The 17,642-nt window shown below is 47.4% G+C and overlaps 1 protein-coding gene across 2 annotated transcripts in view; it reads right to left on the reverse strand.

Annotated features, from left to right (window-relative positions):
* Positions 1-17,642, reverse strand: part of LOC119396228 (uncharacterized) — a 51,654-nt gene that overhangs the window by 5,948 nt on the left and 28,064 nt on the right. For both annotated transcript variants that reach the window (XM_037663353.1, XM_037663368.2), the window contains exons 10-12: positions 16,586-16,713; positions 13,190-13,338; positions 22-69 (exon numbers count right to left, since the gene is read on the reverse strand). In XM_037663353.1, the coding sequence (XP_037519281.1) occupies positions 22-69; positions 13,190-13,338; positions 16,586-16,713 (325 nt within the window). The remainder of the gene's footprint in view (positions 1-21; positions 70-13,189; positions 13,339-16,585; positions 16,714-17,642) is intronic.

The following is a 17,642-nucleotide window of genomic DNA, read 5'->3' on the forward strand; positions in this document are numbered from 1 at the left end:
GCTAAATTCAATTGTACTCACTTCTTCATTGCAGACCTTGCAACGGTTGCTGTCCGAATTACCAGCAGACTGTAGAAAGTAGTGCAAGAAAAAGAAAATCAGAGTTCTCTTAAATCATAGCTAGCGATGAAACAGGGCAGAAACAACAACGTACACATACACACACTTTAAGGCTCATAAAAAGCCTAGGATGAGCTGAACTAGCACTCAACCCAGTAAATGTACATTTGCTTTGCTTCGTGACAAACATCTACACATGAAATCCTGCTTCGAGGTCATAACAAACATTATCAGACTTCCCAACCTCTAAATGCCAGGGTTGAAGTAAAAATATACCAAAATTTAATGAAAAGTGCAATTCTTTTCACTACTGCTGAAGATAACACCTGTGTTCAAAAATGTGCTAGATTTGCCTTGTAAGGAACATCACCAACAGACAATCTGCTCTACAGAGAGTTGTGGGGGCCACTGCAACAAGGTAATCAAAATTAATTAAAATTCTGAGGTTTTGCATAAAAAAAACCACCATCTGATATGAGGCGCAGTATAGTGGAAGACAAGAATAATTTTGACCAGCCGGAACTCCTTACTGTGCACCTAAATCTAAGCAGATGAACAAGCTTTTTCGCGTTCTGCTCCCATCAAAATGAGGTTATCATGGTGGTGATCAAACAGGGACCTTGATCTCTACAGTGCAACACAATCACCACTAGGCTAATGTGGTGGATAACATGTATCGCATAGGCTATTCACAGCATTGGCCCCACATACCGTATTTTCTCGCATATAACCCGCACCAAAAATTGAAAAAAAATCGCCTGAAAAGTGGGGGTGCGGGTTATCTGCGAATAATCCGGAAGCAGAAATCGGCTTCACGGCAATGCATGGCCTGCCGTGCAGTCCGCATCCCCATCGTCTGGTGCAAAGCCAATAAAAGCCAACACAGGCCATAGACAGATCCCCTCCGTAACGTGTTTATTCACTTTTTGCGTGCTTTGTTTGATTGGTCAACAGCGTCACAACAGCGATTTGACAGCGTCTGTCTCAGAGTCAGGTGTGGCCAGTTTGCACCGTTGGTCAGCCTTGTCTGGTTGTGCGCTTTGGCAGATGGTACCAAACTGCGCCCGTACGTAATCTTCAAGCGCAAAACGCTACCCAGCATTCCACTGCCACCAGGGATTGTTGTGCGAACCGAAGATAACGCGTGGATGAGTGGTGACCTCGTCTGTGACTGGCTTCGCACGATCTGGGAGAAGAGGCCGGGCGCCATGTTGGCACGGCGGTCAATGCTGGTGTTGGACTCGTTTCGAGGCCACTGCACTGACGCAGTGAAAGCGCGCCTCGCTGACCACCGCACCGACCTCGTGATCATACCCGGTGGCATGGCTTCCATGCTACAGCCACTGGACATGTGCCTCAATAAGCCGTTCAAGGCGCACGTGAAGCAGCTGTATGCCGACTGGATGGCCGACGCCCTCACACCGACGGGGCGCGTGCGGAAGCCACACATTGCGCTGCTGTGCCAGTGGATCGTGGATGCGTGGGGGGCGATTCCGGCCGACATGGTGCGCAAGAGCTTCAAGAAGTGCGCCATCAGTAATTGCTTGAATGGCAATGAAGGTGATTGCGTCTTCGAGAGCGGTGACGAAGCCTCGGATGGCAGCAGCGACAGCGGCGAGTCTGGCGATGATTGAAGGAACGGGAATCGGCGCCGTCAACGTTGCGATGATCGCTTCGAAATAAAGTTCTTTTGTAAACAAGATTGTGACTGCGCAGTTGTGACTTCCCAAAACAGTTTTTTTAAAGCTAAGCATGCGGGTTATACGCGATGATTTTTTTTTCTTTTTTCGGGGAGTTCAAAGTTAGGGGTGCGGGTTATACGCGAGGGCGGGTTACATGCGAGAAAATACGGTAAGCAAGCTGTTGCAAAAGCCCAGTGGCAGAAGAGCTACTGGTGAATAGCTGTACAGGGCAGTGCTACATTTAACAGCTACTAATGCCAAAGCAGGTAATGCCATTAAATTTTGCAAGAAAACTAAGGATGTCACTCTGCTGAATTGCTAATAGGATGTGTTTCCAAACAATCCCATCGTCAAGTTGCTTGAAACAGCACATACAAAGGCAAAGATGGATGACCAAGGTCCATTCCGACAGCTATATCACACATGTGATACGATTCCTCAGGCAGAGGAGGACTGTACACATAGGTTGGCAAACTCACTCATGAGTCAACTCACTGAGACTCACTCAGGCTCAGGTCAAGCCGTGAGTTTGAGTGAGTCCAGCTGAGCAATATGTTGGTGAGTTTGAACCCGAGTGAGCCCGGTTGAGGAAAATTTTGGTGAGCCTGAGTCCGAGTGAGTCTTCAGAGCAAAACATATTTCCTAAGTGAGTCTGAGTGAGCTCAGATTTTTTTGCCGACCTATGCTGTTACTACCTCCTGCTATATGGACGTCCATATGGCACTTCTATGTGCACCAGCACTGATGTGATTGACTGAAGCTGTTTTGGAGCAGGTTTTTGGAGCAGGTTTTTGGAGCAGCAAAAAGTGCGTTTTGGAGCAGGTAAAAGGGCTTTTGGAGCAGCCAAAAACGCGTTTGGGAGCAGGGAAAACAGCTTTTGGGTCAGCTAAAAGCTCACTGCCAAGGGGAAAAATGAACCGTGTCAAGCAAAACAGTCAAATAAGGGAACTGTTTTGAAATAAAAAGTTTTGTCCAATGATGGCTGTTTGCATAACGCCATTGGATCACCTAACAGCTCCGTAAGCGTAAACATTAGACAAGGGTGTCAATGCAGGCTGCCATTGGCGTTGCGGTCTTATAATGGCTTAGAGTGGCCAAACTAACAATGCAGGTAGGGCGTAGAATCTCGGAGATACGAATCTGAAGGGGGAACGACAATATTCGTATCGCCCAAAATTTGGTATCATCAAAAGACTAGCAATACCTGTTTTCAAACCACGATATACGCACAAAATATTAATTTCTGTCAAAAGAACTCGCGTATGCCTTTCTGGGACACACGTGAACGGACAAATAGGGGACGGCGCAGCTGGCTGCCGCGAAAGCGCGCGTCAAATCTTCACATGAGGCAAACTGAAAACTAAGTGAAGTCCGCTCCACCATAGTGACAAGCGAAGATCGACACGGAAGCCGAAAGGCTTCGTGCCAGGAGCGTAGGCAGAAATTTTTGTCTTGGGGGGGGAGGGGGGGGGGGGGGGGATGGCACCTCCTTGATTTGAGGTGGGGGCCGGGCAGGCAGATGTGGTCAAGTGTCATTTTGGGCTCTGTATGCCATAGCAAAAAAAAAATAAATAAATAATTTCGGCGGGGGCGGGGCGCCCCTCCTGGCTACACCACTGCTTCGTGCCTTTTTCTACGACTATATAGCCTTTAATCTACCGCTGCGTTAGCCGCGTACCTTCGGAGCTCGTAGTCGCTATCGATGATCGCGTTGATAGCGACCGTGGTTTCGTGCGCGGCGGTTGCGGCAAACGGTAGTTCCGTTTTCAATCCGCCTGTGCTGGCTGCGCACGTGCCTTAAAAGCTACGTTCTGCGTCGCCTGTATTGCTATCTATAATCGCATCTGCCGCTGTTTTGTCCGCGGCGTTTGCGGGAAGCAGCGCCACTTGGACTGGGTGGGCGTTCGACGCACGCGCACTTTCGGAGTCCCGTCAGTTTCGTCGTCGCCATACATGATAGTGTCAAGAGCGACTGCGGTTTCGCCCACAGCGGTTATGGCAAACGATAACCACAGTTCTGACAGTGTGCGCACTGGCCGCGCGCGTACTTCCGAAGCTAACAGCATTCTGCTCTCGGCCGTCGTTCGACGGATTCGGTACCAAAGTTCGTATCACGCGCCGCGACGCGGAAAAGTGTTCAGAACATCCAAATTTCGGCCCATTCGACACAGTGGAATTCGGCTGGGAAATTTCACGAATTCATATCAGCCGGTTACGTTCACATCACCGCCTCCTAAATTGGTTTACTTGGGTTCGCAAAGAGCCTGGATCGGATTGGGTTGCAATTTTTGTCATGTCCAAATACGTCTGATATGCAGGTCTTTGGAGTTTTCAGTACACCTGCTGAATTCCGATGCGTCTTCGTGGCCTCAATGTGCCTCTTGTGTAGAATGTCGCTTTATCGCTGCAAAACCATGTTGTTATTTCTGCTGTGTAGCTACCCCTAACCGTGGTCAGCCGTAACCGTAGTCAGCTTAACCACGGTTAAGGTTGTCCGTGTGACAGGGGTATAACACTCGTTCGAGTAGCGGAACTTAAAAATGGGTGCAAAAATAAGACAGGCGTGGACGTCGCTGTACTAACTGAAATTTTACTTCTACACTAAAACCTCGTTAATTCGAAGGCCTCAGGACCGAGAAAAATATCCCAATTAAGCGGGATTCCCAATTATCCGAAACAACGCGAAATCAAAGAAATCAGCCAGAAAACGTGATGTACGGAAGTCACACCTTTATTGTGGCAAGTCAGCCTACTTGGAGAAAAATTCCTCCATGCGTGACTGACGCGTTCGGTAGTTCCCAGCACTGAAAGTCATATTTTCCAGCCTGTCAATGAGGCGCAGCATCTCAGCCTCGCCGCCGTTGCACTCGACGAAGCTGCGCACAACACTCAAGGCATCGATGACATCCGCCAAAGGGGGTGCTCGGGAGGGCTCGTCATCGCTGTCAACATTAGAGGCTGAATCGGTCGATCTCGCAGCTATCTCGCTGTCGATGTCGGCGTAACACGTCTGCACTGTGCACTCGACATTTGCGTACTCGGAGAATCCGATTGGAGTGCACTCCTCGTCCGCGTGCAAAGCCTCATATCGAGCGCAGAGATTCTCCCCTTCTTCATCAAACGAGCAAGTGACAGCGGTGACAGCAAACTCAGCGGAGGTTGCCTCTTTTTCACAAAACCGGCGTGCTCAAAACACCGTCGAATAACGGTGGCCTCCACCTGCCTCCATGAAGACACTCAAGCGGAGACAGGAGACAAATGGAGCAGTCGCACCGAATCGCACAATGCTCGCCAGCAGACATCCAAATGGCACAAAGACTCCACAAAACATTCACTTCGCTAGAGTGGCTAACATCGCTGTTGAGATGATGATGATCATGATCGCAACCGCACGCATCGCCGCCTGGCAATTGCTAAAACATGGCGTCTACGACGTATTTCCGGTAAAAAAAAACATGGCCTTCGAGATCCGTACATCAAAAAAAAAAAAATGCATGTTTTAGTTACAGCCTCCGAGATTCGCAACACCCTTTGCATATCTTGGAAGTCGCGGCCAAGTGTGCCAATTAACCGGGAAGTCGCAGACTGGCCGCACCAATTATCCGGTTAAATTTACATGTAAAAATTTGGGACCGCGCAAATAATACAAATTATCCAGGATTCCCAATTAACCGAGTACAAATTACCGAGGTTTTACTGTATGTTGCTGCGGCGGTGCGGTCACACCAGCTCGCGGCGAGCCGCTCCTTCCAAGATGCATTTTTCGGGGGTCACGCCAATTTGCAGCAGTCTGGAGAGGGTTATGTCGGTTATGATTATGTCCCCAGAAAGCGCCGGGCAGCGTGCCGAGAAAAATGATGCACAAACACATTCCTCTCGCGGCACGAAAATTTTGCCGCGCGGCAGCTTTGGAGTGTCGCGTTTTGCCGCCGGCGGCGCGCTGCGCACGTTTTTCCGCTAGTGTGCTTATAGTTTGGCGCAGTTTTGGAGCAAAACAGCGGAGATTTAGCAGGATGTAGCAGCTTTCACGTCTTAGCGCAGTTTGGCACAATTGGCGCAGCTATCACATCACTGGCACCAGGCACGTAGCCAGGAGTTTTTTTCGGGGGGGGGGGGGGGCCCAGAGCCTAAATGTTCGAAAGAAAGTCTTTCCACGGCAAAAAGAAAAGAAAAGTTGCCCAGGCATATAGAAGACTGGACGCATTTCGGGGGGGGGGGGCGGCCCCCCCGGGCCCCCCCCTTGCCTACGTGCCTGATGTGCACATACAAACTTAGTTCTCACAAACTTATGGCGCTCAGGCAGCAAACCCTGAGCTTACACGGGCCACATTCTCTGAACAAGTAGCTAAAATGAAGCACTAAAACTGACCTGCACGGTGATTACTATTTGCACCACACGCAAGTGTGCCATTATCTTGCTATTAGTCTACCATGTCCTGCATTGTGGTTGCAAAAAGAACACACTGAGCAACTGCTGCTGAGCTAGACTGATTTATGGGCTTTAATATTCCAAAGCTATATAAGTGCACTCTAAGAGATATCATAATGGCCATCTATGTTGTGCTCAGCAGCAGGAGAAAATAATCTAGAGTTTGGCCATTCCTACCAGGTAACATGCTTTACATAAACATTTTCCAATAGATCGATAGACAAGGAGAAAAAAACAACAGATAATGCAGCTGTCAATGAGTGCTGCTGCCAAGTATGTGTCGAAACCAGAGTGTCAAGCAAAAAAAGAAGATTTGGTTCGGAGAGATACAAATCTAACAGTTCATGGACCAGTTCGTAGCACTGGATTGGTTTGTGACAGTGAAAATCTTCCTCACAATGCATGGTGCTATAAAATTATGCACTAAGCTAAAACAGTCCGGGCAGAACTGCTCAAAGGAGTGCACTTGTAATTTCACAAGTACTTGTAGTCTGCAATTTCACATTTAATTTCCTTTTTGTTTCCAATCGTGTGTTGTGCTGAGTGCATGGCACGTCCATAAGTTTTGTCAAGAGGGGGAAGGAATTGACCCTTTGGCAGAGTAGAAACAGCAATCGATGTTTTTACGTAAATATTGGCAAAATTTAGTCAAAATAACTACAGCAGGCATCCTCATGGTTATTTTATGAGCACTGCATTGCAGCTGAGTTAAAGGTTGCAGCATCTTGAATAATTTTCAAGAAATAGAAACATGTTGAGATTGGTAAAATAATAAATTGCTATGACTAAATCAAGAAAGGAAATTGATAGGCTGCATAAAGGCAAGACATCCTTACTCAACGGCATGCAACTAGTATTTTGCATAAATGAACACCTTCGTATTTGTTCAGGAACCCAGTTGTCTGAGCAAAAATAGCAATACACCCGAATCACTTACACAAATCTCTGTTTCAATTAGTCTCTTCCCATAGAGTGCAACAACTGTTCACACTTATGTGTATTTCGGACCGTTTTGTTTCAAAAAGATTACCAATATATTTTTCGTTCAGGTTTGGCTCAAGTTAAGGGGAGACGCGGGTCTTGGAACGGTCAAAAATGGTCAAAAAATCGATTTTTCGCAAAGCTTATTTTCGAGGCGTTTGTACTTCTGAGCACCTACTCTCAAATTGCTAACGCTAAATTCGGTCGGGAAACGCGATAAAATCGGCTTTCAAAGCACCCCGGCAGCACTAAAATGTCCCCAAAAGGACGAAATTTGTTCGAACTTCCCGCGCGCGCCATGAGCGTTGCAGCGGGCCGAGCGCCGCCATCTTGGGCTAGATTTGAAGCTGTTTTCTTTGTGCACATTTTGCGCCATCTCAAAATGGCGTCGCTCAAGCAGAACGGCCGCCGTCGCGGGTTTTCTGAAGGTCGTTTCCAGGCCACTGATTGGCTCTCACGCGGCGCGCTTTTCAAGCGCGCCTTTCCGAGTCTCCCATTGGCTGGCGCGACCGACACGTCATTTTTTTTTTCTTTGTGTTTGGTTCTCCGCCGTGGCTGTCCGTTTGTGTGCGCCTGCTTTTGCGATCGTGCGTGTTTCTCGACGGACCGTGTCTCTACTTTGTGCCGGTAGTTTTTCCACGCGATCGAGATGCCTGGAGACTCTCGTCTGAAACCATCGACGCAACGAGCTTTTGGAAGCCGTAAAAAACGGGCTTGGAACAAGAAGGCGCCGGCTACAAGTGCACCGTCGGCAGCGGAGTTGGAGTCGCGGCCGGACCCTTTGGACCTGCCGGGAACTTCAACTGACGACACCGTGGGACCAAGTTCGACTAGCGAAACACTTCGGGTTGATGCCGCGTACTACTCAACGGCGGAGCAGGCGCAGCGAGTTGAGAGATCGGCGCAAACGAAGACCGTTCTGTCTGGAAAGTCGGCTACCCAGCGCAAGTTCGACCTTCTTGGAGTAAGCGCGGAGTGCCAGACCGGTGACGCCGGGACCGATTTTTTGCTCGTCGATATGAAAGTTTGAATAACTTTTTTGCACAAGCGAAGTGCGACAAATGCGACGCAAAAGTCTCAGCGTGAGGAAGGCAACGGACAAGGAGTACGGCCTTGCGGTAAAGCTTATTTTTTCTTGCAGCAGTTGTGATTTCGAGAAGAAGCAATTTTCTTCTCCGAGAGTGAGCGGAACTGCCACCATCACTCCCTTCGAAGTCAACATGAGGGCCATGAAGGGGATACAGATGATAGGCAAAGGTGTTACTGCCCTTTCGGACTTTTGTGCGTGTATGAACCTTTCGCACCGAGGCTTGCACCACAAGACGTTTCAGGGACACCTAAAAAGTTTAGTGAAAGCCTGCGAAAACACAGCGACTGAAAGTGAAGCTGCTAGTGTGGCAGTAATAAAAGAGCTGTATACAGACTTCCTGAACCCCATAGGGAACATCGATGTTGTGTTCGACGGCTCATGGATGACGCGAGGTCGGAGCTCACACATAGGTGTGGGCTGCATCATTGAGCTCTACACTGGCCTTGTAATTGACCATGTTGTTTACTCAAACTTTTGTCTCGGCTGTGCCCTGGGACCACAGCCTAGAAAAAGACTCTCTGCGTTTACGCAAGGCAAATGCAACTCATCTGAAGAGCACCAACACAAAAAAGACTCTTGCAAGGAGACACAAAACGGGTGCAACTGAAGATTACAGTCCTGGACTACTTTGAAGGTATTCTCTCAAGCATAGCAACCTATTACCCAGGGTAACATGCTGCCTAACATCTAGAAGGTTCTTCCTAAAGACTGAAAAGACATGAGCAGCCAGTCGCTTGAGCCTCATACCCCATGGCTTTTCCAGAACCCCCCAGCCGCTTGTCATGGTGGGGTTTTGATCATGCTTTGCACATTGGAAAATTTTTTTAGATATGATTCCTTGGGTGGAACAAGACACTTTCTGTTTGTTTTGAAGGGAAACAGATGGGAACATGTGAATAAAATTTATGGTTAAAGGTTCCTTTTAGAAATTTATACAGTGCGTGTCAATCTTCAAACGCGATTTTCTCAGCTTCACATTTTTGCCAACTTGACCAGCCTTACGGATCTTTTCATTATGTTTTTGTAAGGTAATTTTGATAAATTTTATACCGTTGAATTCGTAAGAAATAGGACTGTGGAGCTATGCTATTTTTTTGTGGCTAAGATGAACATATGAAATTTTGTGAACAATAATGTGAGCTAATTGCATTTCAAGATTACACAATGTCAATACAATTGAAAGTTCTTATATGATGATATATCTCAGTGACAATATAAATAGCATAGCTCCACATGGCAGGTCTTTGGCTACAGCTGCATCTTAAACAGAACCTAAAAATACTGAGGGAAAGTGTCTTAATGACCCGTAAGAAATTACCTAATTAGATTTCACTTATGCTCTCACAATTTGATAACTAATTGAAGTACATGAAAACTAATTATATTTTTGAAAACAGGAGGAAGAAATACATATACACACCCAATTTCATTACAATATCTCCAATAATAAAACTTTTCGTTTCGAGACCAGTGTCTCCCCTTAAGCCTCGTGCCAAGGATATCGGTTTCGATTAAGGTTTCGTTTTGGACAACATTCTGGTTCAAGTAAGGTTTGACACTTTGGTCTAAACAACAGCACCTCACGGTCTTAGTCATGATAAAGGGATTTTTCACATTTGCAGTGGTGGGAATGCCTTCCAGCATTTTGGAGCAGCCATTGGAGCAGGCAAAATCTGCTTTTGGAGCAGCTACCCCTGTGTTTGGAGCAGGCACGGACTTTTCATGAAACACACAGAGGAAGAAAATTTAGCCTAGAATTTAGCCAAGGTGCCTAGAATTAGCCAATTTAGCCTAGAAATTCAGCCAAGCTGCAAAGAAAGCCCGCGAAATACAAAAAAAAAATCCACGTGACTAGCGCACTCGCACGCCGTGATCGTGCTGCTCCCAGCCGTGGTAGCCACCATAGCCGTGGTTTGACCGTTCGAAATCAGCTGCGGCCGCGTTCACACGCGCACCGCTTTGTAGAAAAGAAAGCAGCTCGCTGTTGCGGAGTTGATCGTTGCGGATCGTGCACACAGAAACCACGCTACACTCACGCCATTACGATAAACGCATGCGTACGGCACAGCAAGCGTAGCTCTGTCGTAACCATACTGCACGCTTTTATTAGGCGACAACACAAACGCACCTCCGTCCGCTGCCAGGACCGCTAGAGCATCAGCATCGAGGAGTGCGAATCGCTTGCAGAAAGCGAAGGTTGCGGCGCGGTTGCAGTGCTGCTAGGGTAGCTAGGGTGCTAGTGCTAAAGTCCCTGAAACTTCGTAAAGTAGCGACACTTTCCTCCTCCGCTCGCGTTCCTCCTCGTTCTCCTCTCCTTCGCACTCTCTTTTCGAGCATGGCGCCACCTACCTTGCTCTTGCGTAGCAGACGACGCTTCGCAAAGGGAGCGCGCGCTTGCCAGGCGGCGCGCTTTAAGCATTCGCACTAGCCGTCTAGATCTTTGTATCTTTTTTTTAAAATTTTATATCGTTTAGGAGATGTTAGGACACGTTTGTAAAGGACATGTGTGATGTTGAACGTTAATGTCCCGCTCTACATGAAGCCTTCTAAAACCTATACGTTGTACACGTCGTCCTCGCGAGGCGAATTCGCCGCGCATACCAATGACGCACTGAGGCTGCCAGTACGCACTAGAGGTAGCCGTTCCGAAGTATCGGTTGGGTAAATATAGTTAACGCCGCTATACGTGCCTGCATCATGTAGCACTGTACATTGCAATACAAAAGGGCGTATTTGAGGCGTCTCTTTCCTACAAAATAATATCCAGCATCTGGCTCACTTGTTTGTTTCTTTTTCACCAAATCTCTGCGCTCGCTATTTTCTGTTAACTGTTTAGCAACCTCGCAAAAAGGGCGTGCTATGGGGCGTATTTCTGTCCCGAAACAATAACTATCAATCTCGCGCGCCTTTCCTTGCATTATCGCCGGGCGCGCCCTACTTTCAGGTCACGAATGACGTGCGTGTTAATAAAAAGCATCCTTGATAGGAAAGTGCCGAGCGCCGAGTTTTCAAGAAAGGAAGCGCAAACTAGCCAGAGGACGGTTATTGGTGAGGGGCAAGAAGACTTCACAAAAGGTGCGGACAGTTTTTAGAGTGGAAGAAACACATGGGCAATGGGTGTTGGCTGTATTAAGAGTGGCGACTATTATTTATTTAGAAAATGACTGTCAGTGCAAGCAGCAGCTCGGAGCTTCATTGAAAGAAGAATGCGCCAGAAGGCGTACATCATTTCCAGTCGATACATTTAGACAGCGTTGGTTGATTCGTTAAGAGATTAGACGCACCAACCATAGTGCGCAAGTGTGCCTCGTAGACGTACTTGACATACGAACTATACTCGCTGCTCAATGAACGAGCAAGCGAACGAATAAACTAGCCTGCCACCGTAAACGTTTCCTTCGCGAGAGCTCCACTCGCGGATATTAATATCATTTGGGGTTTTACGTCCCACTACCACGATATGATTATGAGAGACGCCGTAGTGGAGGGCTCTGGAAATTTTGACCATCTGATGTTCTTTAACGAACACTGAAATCGCACGGCACACTGGCTTCAAGCTATTCGCCTCTGTCGAAATGTGACCGCCGAGGTCGACCGCGACCTTCGGGTCAGTAGCCGAGCACCGCAACCTCTGCTCCACCGCGGCGGAAAGCCACTCGCGGATATAAACCTCCACACGAAACGCACGTAAACCTTCGCGCTAAATAACACGTGTACGTGAGGTTCCTAAACGATGAATGCACCCTGCGACTCGGTTGGACACGCACGCTTTGCCTACCTACCTTTTATCGCAAGTCCACCGGCGGATCTGTCGGCGTCAAAGAGCCAGAGAAAGCTATTTGCTTCGGGGAAAAAAAACAGAAAAAACGAGCACGCAACAAAAACAGAGAGTACCACACCTAATGTGAGCTTTCACACGGTAACTGTGTTTCTTCAAAAGAACTGCGCCGAATCTCTGAAGTTTCGCAATCACATTTTCGAAAAAAAAAAACACTTAGTACAGACCCCGCAGAAGCAGCAATAAAACGTGTGAGGAAAAGCGACGTACTGCCCAAATAACTGAGACGTGTCTGCGGCGTTATAGCACGCAGCGATTTGCGCGAACCTCGACGAGTACTTATAGTGCGAGGATAGCAACTTACATCGCATAGTCGCGTCGAAAACGTCGGCCGAAAGTTCTATCTTCCGATTCGGTGTAACCAAGCCTTCCTTCGCAACTCGTTGCGCTTCCCGGACGGTATCATAAACAGCTTTTTGCCTTCACTTGATTTGTTTCGGCATCCGAAAGCGCAGCAGAAGCCCATGGCAACCAACCGTGACGTCGGTCTTGTGTGCAAGGTATCTCGGAGCACAACGCACGCGGAATGGAAAGCGCGTATCCATAAAACACATGCGCTGAGAACCAGCGAACCCGCGCTTCGAGAGCGAAGATGGCAGTCGCGAGCGACTGTAAACAAACGAACGCTCCGAGCGGTCCCACGTGACTGCAGTTGGCCAATGCCGACGCGGCGTCAGCCTCGGAGAGGGCAGAGGAGGGAGAAAAGAGAGGAGGCGCGCTTTCATGCACGTATGTCGCTACTTTACGAAGTTTCAGGGACTTTAGCTAGTGCTGCTGTACCGTCGGTACCGTTGCCACTGATATTGAATTGGATTGCGTCGGCTGTCATGATGGCTGGGACGCTAGTGGCGCCATTAACAAATGCAGCAGCTCAAGATGGCGACCACGACGTACATCCACTCACGAAGCGCGCTGTCCACGAAACGGTTTCGGTTCCTAAAACCACGTTGTGGCGCAGCAATGGCGCAAATTAGGCAAAAAAGACCCTTTTGGAGCAGTGTGGAGCAGCAATTGCCAGTTGGCGCAGATTGGCGCAATTGGCGCAGGTTTCCCACCACTGCATTTGACATGCAACTTTGTCGAAAAGGCACCCAAGTACCCACACCTACCTCGATCAGCCAGGTACGAAGGCAGTCATGGTGCACGACAGAGACATCCCCCTTACAGTTGCACGGGCGAATCAGGGGTCCTGCGTCAGTTCTCTCTGTATCATAGCAGATGAAGCATTCTGGTACTTTTTCCAGAGAGCTGAGGCTATCTGCAAGGCAACAACAAAGCACCACCATTTTTTTAAACATTTGTTTGACTACGACTGCTTTCAGAGCATGTGAAGGTCACAGATAAGTAGTTAACGTTTGGATGACTTTCATGAACTCTAAGAATTACCATAAGAATGGTGATAATTTGGTGACAAAGGCTTCATCCTTATTTACTTTTACTCAGGTCAATTGCACAGCAAATGTGTTTGTCAAGAAAGTTTGAAAGAGCCTGCGAAAAAAGACAACCTAGGTGTTTGCTGAGGAATTAGTGGCAACTTATTTGTGCGAAGCCACACTTTTTCACTTACAGTAAGGCTATGAAGGGAAATACCACAAAGGTTTCCATGTAGTAAAAATGAATGCAGAAAGCGAAAGCCGACAGCAGCATCATGGTCAACATCAAATGTCAGTCGGTGAGAATGGACAACCACAAGCTAGTGCCAGAAGAGAACTATCACTAAGAACAGCCAGATATAAAGCCCTATCAGAGTGTCCGAATGCTTTGCCAGAATGTTGCATCGTTAAGATGTTGTCAGAGCATCCAGGAACATGTGTAGGATATACCAAACCCACGTGCAGTTTGAGGTTTTTTCTAGATTTTATGATGCGAAATTTGTGCCCCATACTATATGCAGATCCCAAGAATTTTCAGCAGGAATTCATAGTTTCGGTTTCAGAATTGCGCGCCGCTATCATCATCATGCTCCTGCGTCCGGTAGCATTAGTCTACCAAGTCCTACATTCAACTATCACCACTGCAACCACTTGGTGCAATTTACGACGGCCACGATTTTACGCCATGTGAGGACCGTGAAAGCAGTATTCGGCTGTCTAAGGTGATCTCAGCTGCCGAAACCATCGGCAACTGTGCTGCAGAGCGACAGTTCAACATGAACGAGCAAAGCATTCTCGTTTGGGGGAAACAGATAGAAGCCCTCCTCGTGTGCAGCGGCCTGTGAAGTTTCCGGGGGCCAAAAATGGAGAATTTCCCGACGCTGAACGGGAATTGACAGACTTCGTTCGGGAGCAATGGAGCACTGCTGGGGCTCCCATCGATACTCGTGCCCATCGATACTCGTGCTAAACGGAGGTATCACCTCCGAGAAGCAACAGCTGCATGACTGCTGGCCCGAGCTCGTCGGGATGACATCCGAGGCCAAGGCTTCGACCTGCATTCCCGAGGCGCTCGTTCATTGTGCCTTCAAGAAGTGCTCGATTTCAAACGCCCTTGATGGCAGGGAAGATGAGGTGCTGTGGGAGAGCATCTCTAACAAGGGAGTTTCCGAATAAAGTGTGTCAGACGACGATGAATAAGTGTTTGAATAAATGTATTCATCCAGTTTCTGTTTTCCTCGGGCTATATTTGGGTGAAAACTTTTTTTTTTTCTGCCGTTTGCTATCCCCGAAATACACCTCAAACTATATGCGGGTCCGAGCTATACACGGGTTTTTTAAGTAACTGAGAGTATACGGTAGAATCACAAAACTCGTATATAGCTCAGCATGTGGAAAGGCTCAGGTGTGGCAAAAGAATTGCACCGGATAAAACTACGCATGTGTCAAGCGGTGGCAAAACGGACCCTTAAGATTGCCGAAAGATGTGAAAACTACCCTTTAAGTTTTGTCTTTGATATAGTGGTTAGTTACTTTAGCACACATATGCAATGATTTTCTTAAACCACTCCTCGTTTGCTTTTCAATAAACTAGTCACTTTCTGCTCCACTGCCAGCCCTTGAGAAGCGCACCTGATGTGTCAGTTGCACATCGGATTTTCCGGCACTCGCAGTATCACCAATTTTCTGTATAGCTTGCTACACAAAAAGCATTATTCATGCAGAATTCAGTTCCAATGGGAGCCGGAAAACACCATAATGCATCCGGTCCTGATAAATAAGTGACCGCACTGATCTTAAGCTGCATATGTCATCGTCAACTCATGTAAAAAGGAAAAAATCACAGCATATCCACGGGGTGAATGATGATGAGTGGGGCGAAGCTACGGAGGGAATCATCTGTAAACCGTGAAACTCTTCCGTGAAATGCGCCCAGTACATAATATAAAGAGTGTGAAACATCGTGTATATATTAAACATCAAACTTTTATTGTACTGTTGGTTTACGTGGTCCCTTCATTATCACTTGTGATCGGTGAAATGCAAGGAAGAAGTCCGCTCCCGAGCGAAAGAGCGCCAAGAGCGACCGCATTCCCCGCTCGCCCTGTGCGAATTAAAGGCAAGGCTAGAGGGAAGACAGGACGCGCGTTCCACGACGCGAGGTCGGTAGCATGCCCAACGAAAGCCAACGGAACGCGATCGTGCAAGTGCTCCGGCTTCGCATCGCCTCATGGTTCCATTTAGCGTCCCAAAACCAAATATATTGCTCAAGGTGTGCCTTGCGTTTTTCGTAGAAATAATTTCTTTATCATGTACATTAAGACGAAAAGTTGAAAGCTCACTAGAGTGTATCGCCCGCAAAGTATGTCTTTTAGTGTGATTTAACTCTCGTACGGCAGGGTCCTCGCGCCGTTGCCGGTCCACCTCGCCCGTTGACGATCGGGCGAGGTGGCTACATACAACTACTACTACTACACTTTAAGAAAAACATCTGGCGTTCTTTTGTTCTGCTTTTACAAAACATCTGGCGTCTTTCGTTGGTTTATTTCATCAATCAACGGCGTTTTGAACAAAATTTTTATTGTTTAATCACGCACAGGAGAAATCTCACCAGGCACTACCTTGGAGGTAAACAATGGCTGCTAATGGGAATGAGAGACAGAAGAAGTCGGCTTTTAGCTAACACTTACACTTCTACTAACGTTTCCTACTGGAACATGCCAATGGCTGCTAATGGGGAATGAGAGACAGAAGAATTCGGCTTTTAGTTAACGCGCACGCTGCGAATTTTTTATTGTTCAACAACGCACAGGAGACATCTCCCACCGGCACCACCTTGGAGGTCAAAGCGTAAGACTTGTTACGGACTACTACGATGACGACGACTACGAGGGACGAACGGGTGCCGCCTTAAGGAGCTTCGCCCCTAAAAGAATACTACAAACAGGTGGCGAACATGGCTCTGTGGGCTGCTTTGGCTAGCTTCATAGCCATGTTATAATGATAAATTTCACTAAAAAGCAGTTTTTTTGTGTGGCTTCACCTCCGAGAAACTAAAACAGAGCCTTTCATCACCGTGACGAATGACTTCACTGAATGTTCCCACCAAGCAAGCCAAGCACTTCTACTCACCTCCACTCTTGGCCAGCTCTTTAGGTACCGAGAACAGGGCCTCTGACTCTGTGCCTGTAGGAACCACCTTCTCAGGCTCTCGTCGCACAAGGAGCTTTTTCGGGTTCAGTATCCACAGCTGTTGCGGTCTGAGTGGATACAGATGGTATTGGCTTCAACAAGGCACTAGAGCAGAGAATTCGCTATGCCTGCTAGTATAAAGCAGTCATGAAGTACAATACAGTAAGAGCTAGCTAACTTAAATCTTGCAGTACCAGGCTGACTATATAAATGATAAGACTGTCAACTTATGGAGACAAAAGAACTTATAAATGTTTACTGCATAGGCATCAGTATACTTTGAAAATATGTGCGAGAGCTGGTGAAACAATTTAACAATTCATTACTGCAAGTTTTTCATTTACTTCTTTCTTTCCTCTTTTTTTTTTTTCATAAAACAGTAATTGTTGCATCAGTGTACAGCGAAGGGGCTGGTTTGGGAAATTGAACCCCCCCCCCCCCCCGAAATCTACAATTTTGTATAGGTGCACATACAAACATGCGCAAATGTGCATAAAGGGGGGGGTTAGACCCCCCCACCTGAAACAGTTTTTATACTCGGGGACAACTTTCTGTGGCAATGCAGTCAAGGCTACAGAACCGAACCATGCCGTTTCGACAGTTTCACTGCACAGCTGGAAGTAGTCCCACAAAAAAATAATTTGCTGTGTTTAACCTAAGCATTTCAAAAATGTACAGTTCTTATTTTTTAGCCTCAAACTGATAATGCTACAGAATTATAAGCCATATTATGTGAAACAGCATTATTTTTTTTAATATTCAGGTTTTTTGGTTGTGGCGCTCTCCACTGGCGTCGCATAGGTTCCCTTCAGGTAAAAAAGAAGAAAACATGGCCCCCTCGTTGACGGCGTCTTTTTCCTCCAGTAGCTCGCCACTTCAATCGCCGCACAGGATTTTCAAGAAGCTTGAGAACCAAAAGCTGTCAAAACAAATGAAGCAAGTGGTCTGTGGGGCTGATGAAACCGGGACTCTCTGTTGTTTCCGCATTTCGTTCGGT

Source organism: Rhipicephalus sanguineus, chromosome 1 (assembly GCF_013339695.2).
Source record: "Rhipicephalus sanguineus isolate Rsan-2018 chromosome 1, BIME_Rsan_1.4, whole genome shotgun sequence".
Classification (NCBI taxonomy): domain Eukaryota; kingdom Metazoa; phylum Arthropoda; class Arachnida; order Ixodida; family Ixodidae; genus Rhipicephalus; species Rhipicephalus sanguineus.